Consider the following 16,566-nt stretch of genomic DNA (forward strand, 5'->3'; position numbering starts at 1 on the left):
AGAAACATTATAGGATATTAATGCTGGTGCATTTTTAGGATAGCCGTGACAAATAGAAGTAGGCAAATGCATGCCTGCCTGGTGAATAGGCAGAGCCACAACTTCTCCTTCTTAAAATCATAGAATCCCCATTATTTGACAGCCAGTGAAGGAATAAATAAATAACAACCATGTATGGGCACCCACTGCATGCATGACCTAGTATATATTAGTTCTTACAATCCTTACAACGCTATACAGTCAGTACTATCACTATCCCCACTTTGCAGATGGGAACTGAGGCCCTGCGGGGTCCCACCGCCCATGAAGGGTGGAACCAGGCTCTGCCCCAGGTCGGCTAGAGTCAGCACCTGGCCTCTGCAGGTTGGGGCTGCATTTCCCTTCTCAGCTGCTCACGCTTGTGGAGGCAGAAGTGGGCTGATGGGCTTTTCAGAGATTTTCCTGTATTTTTCCCTGCTGAATCGATCGGTCAGATTGTCATGGCCACAGAGCCTCATTTGGATGTTGCCCTATGGAATGGGGAGTGGAATATGCCTCAATTTCCTCATCTATGTAATAGAAATAATAGCAAAACCTATCTCTAGGTTTGTTGGCAGGAATGAAGGAGTTCCTGCAGGGGCAGGGAATGTGGTAAACGTCATATATGCTTTCTCTCTCTTTTCATGGCTCTCGTCATTATGATCATGATTTTACCGTGACATAACCTGGGAGAATGACACTCAAGTCTTTCCTCACATGCTACCTGCTGCGATTTGCCTTATTTCTAGGTCTGTGGGCTGCATCATGTTAGAACATGTTTGGAATTGGGGTCGGGGCTGAGGAAGCATCTGGGAAATGAACAGAGGAGGGTGGGCCCTCACTCTCCTACTGTAAAATGGTAATAATTATTATTTTGATGAGTTCTACATGCATTATAGAGTTTGTGCAATATAAATAAACTGATCAATCAGTCCTGGTGGGACAGAAAGGATAAGAAGATGAACTCTCAGTAGACTTGAAGGCAGTTGAGACAAAGAATTCCAGCTGTTCTAAACCTGGAGAGACGGGGGACCAGGAGTGGTGAAGGCCAAGCAGCACATGACTTAGACTGAAAATGAACCACTGTGGGTAAGTCTCAGGGCCTTGAGCTATTCCCCACTTTTGCCTTAAAATAACTGTTCATGCATCTCTCTTATTCATGTTTGTCTCTGACAGGCTCTGTCATGCCCAGCTTTGCCCACGCCTCTAAGAATCATTTGCATGTTCCCCAAATCCATGAGCTGCCTCTATAACAATAATTCATTCACAACAATTCCCAGTGTACCCCACTGAACAGGGACTGTAGAAGAAGCACCCATGCAACCAGAATTCATCGAGCCTCATTATGAATTTAACAAGGGCGGGGTTTATAAAGCTGGCTAAGATGAGATGTTTGTGTTTAAGAATCTCACAGGTAGGGACTTCCCTGGTGGTCCAGTGGCTAAGGTTCCAGGCTCCCAAGGAAGAGGGCTGTGGTTCGATCCCTGGTTAGGGAGCTGGATCCCACATGCCGCAACTAAGAGTCGACACGCGACACCAAAGATCCTGCATGCCACAACTAAGACCGGGTGTGGCCAGATAAATAAATAAATAAATATTTTTTTAAAAAAAAGAATCTCAGGTAAATGAACTGCCTTTTTCTATCAGTTTAGTTACCAAGCCAGGTGGCTTTTCTCTCTCAAAACATTCGAGACTCAGCACCTCCACAGCCCCTCTTGTGCTTCTGAAACTGCTATGGGCATACGAATCCCCTAGGGATTTGGTCTAGTGCAGGTTCCGACTCTGGGGGTCTGCACAGGGTTCCAGATGCTGCATTTTTAACAGGCTCCCTGGTGATGCTGCTGGCCCACGACCCATACTTTGAATAAGAATGCTCAGACTGTGCCTTCAAGGTCATCAAATCCTCTCCCATTCCAAATATGACTGTGAATGGTAATGGGTTCACAGTACATGGGAACTTCTCTTCTCTCTTTGATCACAAGCTTCTTGAGGACAAGGCCTGTCTCCTCCTCCTTTTCAAATTCTGCACAGCAGGTGCTCTGTAAATATAGTTGACTGGCAGGCTGTTCCTACCCGCACAAAAGCCCCTTCTGCTCGCTGCCAAGAAATCAAGAACCGCCCCCTGGCACTCCGAGGGCAGCTTTCTTCGTCTGCCTTACCCACAGGGAACACTATGTCATCCATTGGTAACCCTCCTGCTGGCTGACCGCTCCCAGGCACTCACCCAACCCCATCATTTAGATTTCTTCTTATTGTCAGCACGCCTTCCATTTTGGGAGAGCAATTAGGACTAGAGTTTTGGCCCTCAAAACACCACTTGCGGGGCTTCCCTGGTGGCGCAGTGGTTGACAATCTGCCTGCCAATGCAGGGGACACGGGTTCGAGCCCTGGTCTGGGAAGATCCCACATGCCGTGGAGCAACTAGGCCCGTGAGCCACAGTTACTGAGCCTGCGCGTCTGGAGCCTGTGCTCCGCAACAAGAGAGGCCGCGATAGTGAGCGGCCCGCACCGCGATGAAGAGTGGCCCCCGCTTGCCGCAACTAGAGAAAGCCCTCACACAGAAACGAAGACCCAACACAGCCATAAATAAATAAATAAATAAAATAAATAAACCCAAAAAAAGTTAAAAAAAAAAAAAAAACACCACTTGCTTTTCTAAGGATTCTCCTTTTTCAAAATCTGGGCTTGATGTCTTAGCAAAAGCCCTCAGCCAACCACGCCAACTCCATTGTCCCCTAGTTTTGCCATGTTGTCACTGTCAGGAAGCACAAGGCCTTTGAGCTAACAGGTATCTATTGAAGTGAGGTCCTACTATACTCCTGCTTATTCAAACACCACAGGGCAAATTCCATGGGACTTTTCTGCCAGGTGAATAAAGTTAGCTTCTCGTCCCCCTCATCCGTCCTCACCCATCGTCACTATTGGAAAACAGACCAACAGGATGGACTCAAGAAGCAGGGTTATGTAAGTTGTTGTTTTTAAACTTTTTATGAATGATAATAATAAAAAAAAAGAAACCAGGATACTTTGAAAAATTAAGCCCAAGGAAATATTTTCATGGACAACATAAAAATTAACCAGATTCTGAACCAGCAACTAAAGCTAACTCCTTCCTACTTCAGCAAGGGCGGCTGTGCTTTGATCTTTTCTAATTCGCAGATATAGACTTTCTTTCCCTCTGCAACGCTGACGTGCTTTCAAAGGGCTTGATCTATTTATGGTGGATTTTTCCTATGACCACCTACTGTAAAAAGCGCAGGTATGCCACCAATGGCAGGCCTGCACAGTGAGTGCCAGGGCATTCTAACTGACGGGCACTGGTGGCCGCTATTAAATAGACAGCCCATAAGTGGACTTCGTGCTTTGCTGAAAGACCAGGAACCCGGTCACTCCATAAATGGTTGGCTCCCTCCAATGCCGTCCATTTCTATTTTCCATAATCAAGTGTCCCATAGTCAGTAAATTAAAGGGGAAAATTTTTTATTTTTTTATTTTATTGTTTTTTATAATTAACGATTTTTTAAAAATTAATTAATTTATTTTTGGCTGCATTGCGTCTTCGTTGCTGCATGCGGGCTTTCTCTAGTTGCCGCGAGCGGGGGCTACTCTTCCTTGCGGTGCGCGGGCTTCTCATTGCGGTGGCTTCTCTTGTTGTGGAGCACGGGCTCTAGGCGTGCAGCCTTCAATAGTTGTGGCACGCGGGCTCAGTAGTTGTGGCTCGCGGGCTCTAGAGCACAGGCTCAGTAGTTGTGGCGCACGGGCTTAGTTGTTCCGCGGCATGTGGGATCTTCCTGGACCAGGGCTGGAAGCTGTGTCCCCTGCATTGGCAGGTGGATTCTTAACCACTGCACCACCAGGGAAGTTCCAAAGGGAAAAAAATTTTTAATTTTAGGAGGCATGAACCTGCCTCTCCCTCTGTGTCTGTACACCGAAATGATATGATTAACTGAGTTCTCTCCTTCCCATGGGCTCACCTGCTCAAATAATACGTTGCTTGACTTACTTAAAATTATTTTACGGGCCCTCATGTGCAATTCAGTTTAGCCATTTAATAGCATGGAGAGCATAATTACATCATATGAATATGTTATATAGGCATAGAAAAGATAAGAACATAATAACAGTTGTTATCATTGAGTGGTAGGATTATACATCTTTGTGTATATGTATGTGTGGCTTTCTTTTTGTCACTTTTTTTGGGATAAAACAAACACTATAACTATCCTTTGGTAATCTGGGGTACAGGAGAAAATTTTATGTTATTACTAATTATTATTTCTTATTCTCAAGTTCTTGGTTTGAAATAAAATATGTGAATGCTTTATGTATTGTGAAATCACGGTGAATAAGGTTTTATCTGGCCAACCCTTGTTTTGTTACTTTTGGTAATATAGCAAGTTATCCTCCCTTTTAGATTAAATATGCAGTAAACACTGTCAGGTGTATCCCCTGTTGATAGTGAGGTCTGGCACTGTGTACATGTCACAGCCTATCTCTCATATGCCTAGATAACAGCACAATGGAAACTGCTTTAATGTAAAATGTTGTCTGCATGGGGACATTCATAACATTTACAGAAGTTTTGATTATATGAATCATAAGTTTCACCAAAAAAATTAGCAAACACAAGTGGCAGCGCATTTATACTGGCCATATTGTTTACATTGTTTATGCAGCAGAGGTAAAGATTTTTGGACATAAATTAATGTGTAATTTAATGTTTTCACAGTTATATACTTATTTTGTTCTATTCATTATAGCCTACAGGTCTGGATATTTTACACCTTGGGATTTAAGGGGGAATTATACACAGAGATTCTCAAAGTATGGTCTGGGATCCCCAAGAGCCCCTGAGGCCCTTTTGGGGAGTCCAAGAGGTCAAAACTATTTTCATAATAATGCTAAGACATTATATGCCTTTTTCACTCACATTCTCTCACAAACAGGCCATGGAGTTTTCCAGAGGATATATAATGTGTGATGACACCAACACTCTGACAGCGAATAGAACATGTGCTTTGTACTCTTAAGTTTTAAAAGTTTATCAATTTTAATTTCAAATGCAGGAAATATTGAAGGATAGAATGCACAGAAACAAATGCTTTCTAGTTTCCTCAGTAATTATTGAATGCCAATGGATCTGAGACCAAAAATTTGAGAATCATTGAGAATTTATGGTAAATCTTCTTAAATTATTTTGTGTGTGTACACTTAAAAAAAAAAAACAACTCATGTCATATGCGTCATTTAGGAAAAATCTGTAGCCTTGCTTAATAAAACGAATGAAGCAATCAAAATAAAAGCCATAAACTGATTTGGAGGGCAGTAACTTATTTTCCAATGTGCATAATAATGGGAACAAAAGGGTAATATTGTCTAGTACCACGTCCCCTATTTAGAATTCAGCTATCTAGCAACCTCACTTATCCACATAACAGCTGCTGACCAGCAAATTCTAAGGGCTTCTGAAGAGCAAAATGAGTTGTCTCAAGCTCCTCCTACTTGGTACACTAAGAGCGCAAATGCTTTACTCCCAAGAGAAGCACCCCCCACCCCCCACCCCAGGTCCCCAGCCCTGGAACTGGAACTAGGGTGAGGCGAGCCAGGTGCCTAGGGAGCAACACTTAAGGAGGCACTGACACTCAGGTGCGGACCTTGCATTTGCACGACGCTGAGAATGAGTGCCTCCTTAAATACAGTGCTCTGCAGGGCAGCCCTACTCAGCCAGATTATTGACCTGGCTGGGATCCAAAGCAAACAGCAGAGGGGCGAGAAGGGGGCAGCTTCACATACTGACTGGTAAGAGTAATTAAAGAAGACAGCAGCCTCCTGGCAAGGGATGAAACAGGAAAGCTGTCAAAAGTTGGACACAAATTCAAAATACAAATCAATGTGGGCCCATTAACAAAAAGGCAAATAATCTGAGCTCTCGGGATATCATGTGGTAAGATAACAGATATCTATAATTGATGACAAAGTTAAATTATATCCACTGTACTTTGTTTTTCAAAATAAGAAGTAATATATTACATTTTAGGCATGTTGATAGCCAAATTGGTTGAAATAATAAGGTTCAAGAACAAAATGAACTATTAGCTATCCATCGAATCCAGCTATTCAGAATTTGATTCAATCAGTTTAATCCATTATTTATTTACCATGGCCAAATATCACCCAAGACTATATTCTAAGGCTCTGAATAGGTGGAGTCTAATCGTGCATCAAGTATGTAAATTTTCAATGACTCATTATTTAGCTTGATGGAAATTCCCTGAATCCACAGGGTTTTTTCCCTTCCCTAGTCAATTTGTTCTTCCATCGTTCTAATTATACATGTTTTTAACTTAAGATGTCATTCCACACAGGAAGATTAAAATCTGGTTATTATTACACAGCAACAAATAGCTTCTCACTCTTAACATGGAGCTGGATGAAAATGAGACCTTTTGCTAAGATCTGATGACTGGTCTGTTTATCATTATTCTTTACATGTCTTAAAGTAAGAATCAAATGAGGGTTAGGAGTGACATAGATGTGAACAATAGTGTAGAAGAAGCTTTACTCAAATTGAAGCTTAAAAAATTAGCACAGGTCGGGGCTTCCCTGGTGGCGCAGTGGTTGAGAATCTGCCTGCCAATGCAGGGGACACGGGTTCGAGCCCTGGTCTGGGAAGATCCCACATGCCGCGGAGCAACTGGGCCCGTGAGCCACAACTACTGAGCCTGCGCGTCTGGAGCCCGTGCTCCACAACAAGAGAGGCCGCGACAGTGAGAGGCCCGCGCACCGCGATGAAGAGTGGCCCCCACTTGCCGCAACTAGAGAAAGCCCTCGCACAGAAACGAAGACCCAACACAGCCAAAAATAAATAAATAAATAAATTAATTAAAAAAAAAAAAAGATGGGTTGAGATAATTAATACTTTAAAAAAAAAATTAGCACAGGTCAAAAGGAAATTATTGCAAAAGTGATTTGAATCGTTAACGATTTCTCCCTTTAGTCCCTTTGTATGCCTTTCCTGGGGGTCTGCTCCTGAGTGGGCCATTCCTACAATCGTATCACTCTTCTGTGGTTATAGGCTTATCAGAATAAATCCCTTACAGGCCTTGCCCCAAGCTATTGCTAGGCCTCACATTGGGTGACTTTTTAAAAATAGAGGAAAGACAGGCCTGATGCCAGGTGGGGTCATAAAAATAAAATTCCACAGCAGTAAATACAGCCACTCAATCAATCACCCACCATATCCATATGTGGTCATGCAGAGTTCTTTATGTGGTTATCTCAGAAATGTTCAGACCAGAGGAAGACCCCACCTGCCAACAGCACCCTGGGTGGGAAGAAAAATCTTAATGTCCCCAACACCCAAGCCTTATAACCTTTGGTGGAGGATATAGTTATATGTTCAACTGTGCTGGGTGACTCTTTCATCTAAGTGGGAAAGGCCATGCTCTCACAATGGTTATCACCATCTGGCTAACAACTGGGGACCCCCAGCTGGACATAACACATTTCACTGGGAACACAACAGAGGCTCTGAAGTGTAGGCCTCTAATTTGACCTGAGCCTCCATGGGTGAAAGGGAAGATATTTCACCACAAGTTTAAAAAGAGGAAATACTCGTCGTGGTGGCAATGATGGTTATGATAATAACCACAGCTGTCTGGGACCGTATGATAAATATTAACAGCAGGTAAGGAGGTGAACAGTGGTTGTTACATACCTTACAGTGACTGATAAGAGGGCGGAAATGCCCTCAAATTTTATATTAAATGTGAGACATTTAACGCCTTATGCCCGACAAGATTTCTGAGTTTGCTGCTTTAGAAGGAAAACACTTGAGTTCTAATTACATGCTAGGATTTATTCTGAGCTTTTTACCAGATTTATCTCATTTAATTCTTATTAAAAAAAAAAAGTGAGTTAGGTACTATTACTATTCACATTTAACAGATGAAGAATCTGAGGCATATGAAGTATAAATAACTCAATACATGTGCAGCTAGAATTTGAACAGTCTAGAACGTTCTGTGAATAGTATACTTTGTTTATGTCACTATGTTTAATGATGACTATTACTCAATATATGTGAGGAAAACCCAAAAATACATACTCTATGCAGAACAAGTCTAAAGACATGTAACTAAAAAAATGAGAAATTAAATTGTAGAATTGCATAATTCTAGGTGATTCTTAGTTATAAGCAGAACATTCTGCTCCAAAACGTAAAATTTTATAGAAGGAAGAAGCTATTACCTGCTACAAGCAAAGAATTCCTGAGGAACTTAGAAAGAGATTTGATGTGATTTAGAGGAAGAACTGGATGATTTTGGAGAAAAAGAATAATTTGAGCCGTAAGTTCTTGTAAATATCTAAAGTGCAATTCAAGAAACAAAAACAAAATTATAAGATCTAACATCTGACATACTAATAAACATGATTTTAGGTATTGTATTGATATGCCAAACTGGCCCATAAAAAGATTCCTAGGGAGCATAAAAAGGCAAAAGTCTTATCAAAGTCGATTTCAGACTTGAAAGTCATAATGAAAGTCAGATTATGGTTAGCTTCTTGGGAACTAATTTTAGAGAGAAAAATAGGCATGGGATTAAATGATCCTTGTCTTTTTCATTGCCAAATCAACCACTTCATGACCCGATCTGATGGAATCTAAAACTTTACTCTGGAAATGCATGTAAAAGTGCATAAATAATCTGCCCCTTGCATGGGAACATCCTGAAATTTGGCTTGTTGTCTATCTGTGTGGCTGTCCGAAACAAATATACTCTTTGTGAATTATAACTGGGCCTATCCATGAAGAAGAGATCTGGGTGCAACAATATCATCACTTTGATATTTTGGGGCTGTTTTTGTAAAAAGCTGTGGGGACAGATGCCCTGTTCTCTCCAGTTACAAGACAATTTGCATGCATGTAGGAAATTAAGTGATAAAGCCTTTTCTTCTTTTTCACAGTTTCATTTTCCTTAATCACTAGGCTTTCAAATTTTAGAAAACTGCTCTTGAATAAGCAATAGCTACTTCATGATTAACCTAACTCAAAACACTGTATTTCAATAACTACCTTTCTGTGTATTTATTGGGCTTCCCCAGGGTGCAATATTACGAACAAACTAAGGACTCGAAAAGACATCTGTTCCCATCAAGAAGTGAAATGGGAAAAAAAAGAAAAAAGAAAGGAAAAGATATGGCCATATCTATGCAGGTACACACATGAAATTAATAGTTTTCTGCTTATTTTTGATTGCTAGAGCTTTCATCCTGTTCTTTATTATCTAACACACACAAGTACGTCTAGAGATGAGGTCTAGAATTACCACAGTCATGGACTGCCAAGAGTATCTTGTGTCTCTTAATATAGGTTTCATAAACTAATTAAGGAGGAGTGCAGATAAAAATAGTAATTATTAACAACAATAAAAATTCTTCTGTTTGACCATAAAGAGTTGAAAAATAAATTTTAAATCAAACAATCATAAGAAATTTAAGCAAAAACAACAAAACTGCTTTCTAGGGCTGCAAAAACAACAGCACTATTTCCTTTCATGACAGCCTTTTCTCACAACTCTCTCTCTAAAAAAAAAAAAGCATATATGGGTTTACAAAAAGATTCAAAAACATTGTTTCGTATTCGCTCAAGCTTTTTAAAAGATGGTTTATTTATTTATTTTTGTGTCCAAGCATTTCTTTAAAGCAACTTCAGCTTGGGCAGTTTATTCTAACATTCATGTCAAATTAAGGGATACTTTGAAATTGCTATGAATAAGGAAACTCTGTGAATTATGTGTCCAGGAGGAACCTAAAATAAAATGTTTCAAGGCCGTATCTTGGGCCAAAATAAAGTGAGGCATTGAGAGAACAAAGGATTATACGTTTTTCTCTTTTTCCTTTCTCTTGGGTCTCTCAAACCAGCCAGAGAGCCTAACCTTGCTTGACCTTTGTTCATTTCAGGAACTCCCTTACCCCTGCTCTTTGCAAGGCCTGGGGGAGACTGCTTCGGAATTACTGGATGAGAAGCAAGGATACGACCTGTTTTTTTCAAAGTTTTTTTTAAGCGATATATTTAGGGCGCTTGAGAGGAAAGAATTGGCCAGTCCTTTATTTATCTTCCTAACAGGTGCAGTCGGACAGTCATAAAAGCAGGCTACTGAAAAAGAATGATTTTGCCAAGTATTAAGCCCCTCTAGCGTGTTCCTCCTTACAGCAGATAGCTCAAACCTACCCTGTGCCTCTCCAGTACAGCCTGGCAAAGTTTCTTCAGGGGGAAAAACATTGGCATTCATTCATGCAACTTCTTTATTCTTCATCCAAATCTTCAATGTGCCCTAAATGAACCATTTGAAGTTTGGAGGAAAATAGCTGCCCTCGATCAAATATCTCCTCCCTCTTCTCCCTTTCTTTTGCTTACTTCCAACAAAGGTACTTTTCCCCAATTTGAGGGAAAGGTAATAGCCTACATGTAAGATGACTTCTCCAAAGACAAATTTATTTTGGTGTTTGAAATAGATGCAGGTGGAAACTGAAGGTCAAGGAGTAAATATCAGAGGAAGGTTTCCCATCACCAGGTCTCCTTTTCTGATGATGACTAAGCCTTGAGTTATGCTGTGAAATAGTAAGAGGTGATGAATGCTGCTCTGCATTCAGATAGGTTTGGGGCTTAGCAGAACATTAAAATGTAATGAAATCTCTAGGGACCAAGGAAAAGACATAGCAAAGGAAAAACTCCTGTGGACTGAAAACATTATTCTCCATGCCCATGTTCCCACCTAATCCTACTGAAATAGGCCAAGGTAGAATAGATAGATAGATATTTCATGTTGATATAGCAAAAGAATCTGTAACAACAATGCCATACTTTGATTCCTGGAGTTATCAGAATGGCCCCTTAAAATGATGGTCATCAATGGAGCTATGTTTTGCCATATGATTGAGTTTTCAAGAAGAAATCTTACATGGAGGATAGGAAAGTTACAGTGACTCTCCTAAGGTTTTCTGAATGACACACAAGCACCAAGGAGGAACTCTTGCCTTTTTCCTACAAGTTAAGTACATAAAATATAATAGGGCCTGATATATCACATAACAAAAAGTAAAATTCATGTTAAGGCCCGAACTTGGTGTTTTAGAAAAGAATTTTTCTAGGTTCTATAGAATCTGATAGTTAACAATTGTCTAAGTAGATTAAAAAAACAGGCTTTATGGTTTTAATCATCACGTACTACAGAGATAAAATTCTGAAGAAATGATTTATAGGCAAAAATAATATTAATAGTATTTTTAAACTATTAGAGATTCAAACAAAGAAGAAAGGCTATTGCAAATTTCTAATTTCATAAAATTACTTATCTAATTTCTAGTTTGATAAAATAACTTTTTGACAGGAAAAGAGAAAATTCTAGTGAAAGTTGATTCCTTTACTCAGTAGGACCCACGGGCAATTAACTGTAAGGGTTTTTAGAACATAGACCATGTTGTGTACATCTCTGAAATCCCAGCGACTAGTTCATAGTAAGTGCTCAATTAATAGACGGTATGTAAATGAGACATCCTGGGAGATTCCCACAAATCTGAAACTTCCTACCACATCTTCTCTTGCTATTTGATTAGAACAATTTAATTTTACTGGGTCTCAGGTTCTGCATCAATCTAAAGTGTAAGACAGACCTTAACTTTGGAACTGACAGTACCAAGAGTATAGTTCTCCAGTGAACAGATGTACAAATGATATAGGTGCAGAGGAGGACAATGGGAAGTGGTTACTCCTTAAAAATAATGCTTTCTGGGGCTTCCCTGGTGGCGCAGTGGTTGAGAGTCTGCCTGCCAATGCAGGGGACACGGGTTCGAGCCCTGGTCTGGGAAGATCCCACATGCCGCGGAGCAACTAAGCCCGTGAGCCACAACTGCTGAGCCTGCGCGTCTGGAGCCTGTGCTCCGCAACAAGAGAGGCCGCGATAGTGAGAGGCCCGCGCACCGCGATGAAGAGTGGCCCCCGCTCGCCACAACTAGAGAGAGCCCTCGCACAGAAACAAAGACCCAACACAGCCAAAAATAAATAAATAAGTAAAATTAAAAAAAAAAAAAAGGGATGAAAAGACTTTGCAAATATTTGGAGTGCATCATGGGTATTTAAAAAAAATTTTTTTTTAAAAATAATAATGCTTTCTTTCTCAGAAAGGGCTTACAGAGCCATCCAGAATATTTTGAAGGGTCTAAGTAGGGACCGTTGACCAATTACTTCCATTAGAGTTCCTCCTTGAGGTCTAAAGGTACACCTGTCCTTCCCCCATCTCCTTAGAAGGACCAGCTCTCCCAGGACCCAACATGAATCTCCCAGAATTAGACCACTGCAGGTTGGGAGGCAGTTGAGAGTGAGACATCTTTTGCACCTTCAGATGCTGAAAACTCAGTCTCTTTTTAAGAGTTGTCAGGTGCTCCTGGATCGTAGGAGGGCCAAACCAGCTCGTGTGTCTTATCAAGATTTACAGCAAGTGCCCATGCTATTCCTGAGCATGGTTCTCCCAGCTAAGGAAGAGATGTAAGAAGACCCACAGGGGCTGGAGAAACCTGGTTGGGGGAATGTTTCTGCAGATAGTTTGAAATGACTCTGAAGAATTGGTTTGGTGGCATGTTTTATTCTTGAGGCTGTCTTTCAGAGGGATGCTCATATGTAACAAAACCAACCCCAGTAAAAGTGAAATCAGTTAGGAGAAGGTACAAGGACCAGAAAACTTCCTGAATTGCCATACTCCTTACTCTTCTGATGTAAACAATAAAAATGCAATGATTTCACTAAGAAAACTATTCAAGGTGTAGATCTTTTAAAAATCAGTTCTGCTGGTAAGGAAACTAAAAAATCCCTGTACTTCCTCCAAGGATTTTAAATGAAAAAAAAACCCTTCTTTTTGTCCCCACTCCCCACCATCCAAATTTAAACTAACCAAAGAATCAGTATAAAATTACTGTGCTGGGTGAGGGGAACACCTACACAGAATATCAACAGTGCTTTTATAGCAGAAGATCATGGGCACTTTGGTATGTATGTTGATTTATAACCAAAATATATACGTGGTTTTTCGGGGGGAGCTGAAGTTGAAGATATACTTTCCTCTTTGTCACTCTAAAATTTCTTTGTCTTTAAAAGTAGAATGGATCAGATTGAGTTGTCAGACAAAAAGTAAAGCTTTATCATATCTGCAATCCAAATAATTTAATTAGCTTTATAGGCTCTACAGCTTGTCATCTTATTTATTAGTTTCTCAGCTTTTTTATCATTTTCCAATGGGCTTTAAAATAACACATGCAAATTGATCCACTAAATGCAGGATAATTAAAACAATATTCTGTCCTCAGTCAGGAAACATAGAATGCATTTCATCCAAATAAGCCTTGAAGAGGCTAGTCAAGTGACAGATCAAATGAAAAGGACACTTAATACACAGGTAAATCATTTGCATGACAAATAAGACACTTTAGCAGGGGTTGGACTCACTGCCTGACAGGATTAAGTTCCCATATTAATGCATGCATTTGGTGTGGTTATTTTGGGTGGAAGACTTCATCCATCAATGCCCTCCGCCACAAAGTAAAGCCAACCTGTAAACTGATCACCACAGCCTGTCAACACTGGTTACTTAATTACATAAAGAAAATATATTTCAAAGACTTTTGATAATTTGGTTAGTATTTCAACTTTGGATTCAAGTCTAGCATCTTTTTCAGGGTTCTTTGAAATAATGGTTAAAAGTTTTTAGAATTAAAAAATGAAAAAAACTAAATACCATTTTTATGCTCCCTGGCTCCCTGCTAATGTTTGTTTGTTTGTTGCTTTTATTTACAGAAGTGAAAAATAAAGATTTACTAAGCACTAATGAAGACTAATATGAATGAAAAAATATTTTTAAAAGATGTCTCCATTTAAAATTAAACTCAATATACTTGTGCTGTTAATTTAGTAATTTCTAATTCCAGCTTATTTATGTAATTAATTAGTAGTTTTTAGATATTGATTTTTTTATGTATAGGAGAAACTGTTTATTGGAGGAAACATTTCTTCTAACGAAGACTATTTTCAGCTTAATTATTTTTAAACGTCTACATATTGTGAAATTATCTTCAATAAAGCTCATAAAGAACACAACCTATCAGTGATATTCAAAGATATCACTGGTGTTAGATTTTCTTTCCATGCAAGAACGTAAGAATGTCATAATAAAGCTCCAAATGATAAAAGCAAAAAATACATGCATCTGCATATTTTAAATGTCTTTCCAGGAGAAAAATACAGCAAATCTGGAAATATTGTTACAAATTCTTTCTTGAAACCTTGATCAAATTTATTAACTATTTAAGAAAGCATTCCAAGCCCCTCTCGCCCCCCCACAAACTGCAAATACATGGTGAAAAATTTGTGATTGAACCTAAGAAAATACACTTGGAGATGAAATCTGCTCATCATGACCAATTAACACCCTTACATTAAACTTTAAAGATTCTTTGAAAAATATGATAAAATTATAATTTGATCATTTCAGTTAATATTCCTTCATAAACAATAATTATCAGATATTTTTCAATTGGTTATACTCTTCCTTTACTTTCCCTCTGGTCTGTTTACTCTAAAGGATCTTTTCCTTAAATCATAGCGATTCTATTATTTTACAGTCTATTTAAGAAATTGGATATTTGTTTGAAAATACCGAAAGAAACACGCTTTATTAAAAAGTACAAGAAAAAGATCTATGGTTGACTCTTACCCTCTTTCTTAGTGGGTTCTGGCATGGCCACAATAAAATGTTATTCTCCAACGAGTGTGCTCCCTTCCAGTACTAGTTGACAGAAACCCCACGAGCAGTAGAGAGATGGTACAGGTCAGTGTGACAAGCAGTTGGGTAGAAGTCTGGCGCTTTTATATTCCCTGTGAATATCAATCATGTTGGCACCGCCCCCTCTGCAGCACTAGGATGCTGGAACTTGACAGCTATGAGGACCTTTCTCACATCTGTTGTCTGGATTCTGCTCTCTCGCCTACTGGAAGGAATCTTCTGTCCATCTCATGTGGCTATGAGGACACGTCTAACTTTCTAAATTCAGCCGCAGTCTTGTGCTCCTTCTTGCTCTTCACTTTCTGTCTGACAGAGACATGTGTCAACTCAGAAATGCAAAAAGTTTGCCTGATAATAAAAAATTAAATCAAATTAAAAATCATAACATGCTAATTCAATATCTACTTTAATTTTCACTAACATTATAAGGAAGAATCTCTATATTGATCATAATGTTAGGCTCCCATTAGCTTTTTGTTTTTGTCTATTCTTAATTATTGGGTTTAAGTTGTTTCTTCTCTTTGTCAACATATTAATGTTAATCTGTCATGCCAAATTTCTACGTTGAATATCTTGTCTCGTTTTCTCCTCCAAGAATAGCAAGGTTTTCTATTAAGGAATGCTTAGCATTTACCTTCTTTTCAAAAAAACATCCTTTAAAAAAATTACAGTGCATATAAAAGAATGAAGTACTGATATACGCTACAACACGCATGAAGCCTGAGAACATTATAAGTGAAAGATGCCAGACACAAAAGACCATATATTGTATGATTCCATTTATATGAAATATCCAGGATAGGCAAATCCACTGTGTCAGAAACTCAATTAGTGGTTGCCAGGGGTTGAGGGGAGGTGGGATTGGGAGTGACTGCTAGTAGACATGAAGTTCCTTCAGGGAATGATGCAAATGTTCTGGAATTAGGTAGTGATGATGGATGTACAACTTTGTGAATATATTTTAAAAAAAAACCCCACTGAATTATACATTTAAAAATATATGGGGCATGGGCAAAGAAATTCAGATAGACCAGTAGCAATTGTTTTGCTTCAAGATGGCAAACATACACACAAATCTAACTTAAGGTATTGGTAGACTATCAGATTTGGCCACTTTCTCCCCAAACTCTCATGGAACTGATGGAGAAATATGAGCTACCAAATGGTCAACCTAAAAAAGACATCTTACTTTCTTTGTCCACATGCATGGCACCTTAGAGACCAGGACTAAAATTAGTTTATATGAAAAGACAACTACTTGTGTGCTTTTATTGCTATGCATTTTCAAGACCATTTTCAAGAGACTTTGATTGATCTGTGCTGAACCAGCCACATTGTCTCATCTAATTTCCCTTGAGGCTGAGAGCACAGCTGGTCAGACTTAGCTCTACCAAATTCTTAACTTTTCATATAAGGATGGAAACTCAACTTAGAACTCAATAGCATCATGCTTTAGCTACTTGTAGGGGAGAGGGGGGAGGAAAGCCAGTCAAGAAGGTCAATGAACATCTTCTACAAAGAAAGCCTTTTCTCAACCACATCGTGCTACTGAGCACATTGTTTTGCTTTTTAAAATATTCCTTTATCTTAGATGCCAAACAGCTAAATGTCAGCCAGAATACAGCATATTCTGTAATACGAAGTCAGATATATTGAAAGAAAAAAACAGTAACTTTTTTTTACCAAGTCTATCATAAGAGTATCAATTAATAGA

The 16,566-nt window shown here is 39.3% G+C and overlaps 1 protein-coding gene across 12 annotated transcripts in view; it reads right to left on the minus strand.

The window, feature by feature from the left end:
• The window catches only part of MYBPC1 (myosin binding protein C1), a gene marked incomplete at its 3' end in the record, with an annotated part of 95,717 nt that extends 80,790 nt beyond the window's left edge, over positions 1–14,927 (minus strand). For all 12 annotated transcript variants that reach the window (XM_082419323.1, XM_082419329.1, XM_082419332.1 and 9 more), the window contains exon 1: positions 14,784–14,927. In XM_082419323.1, the coding sequence (XP_082275449.1) occupies positions 14,784–14,808 (25 nt within the window). In that variant the 5' untranslated portion in view covers positions 14,809–14,927. The remainder of the gene's footprint in view (positions 1–14,783) is intronic.
• Between the last annotated feature and the right edge of the window lie 1,639 nt (positions 14,928–16,566).

The sequence above is a fragment of the Balaenoptera physalus genome, assembly GCF_965194825.1.
Source record: "Balaenoptera physalus genome assembly, chromosome: 13".
Taxonomy (NCBI): domain Eukaryota; kingdom Metazoa; phylum Chordata; class Mammalia; order Artiodactyla; family Balaenopteridae; genus Balaenoptera; species Balaenoptera physalus.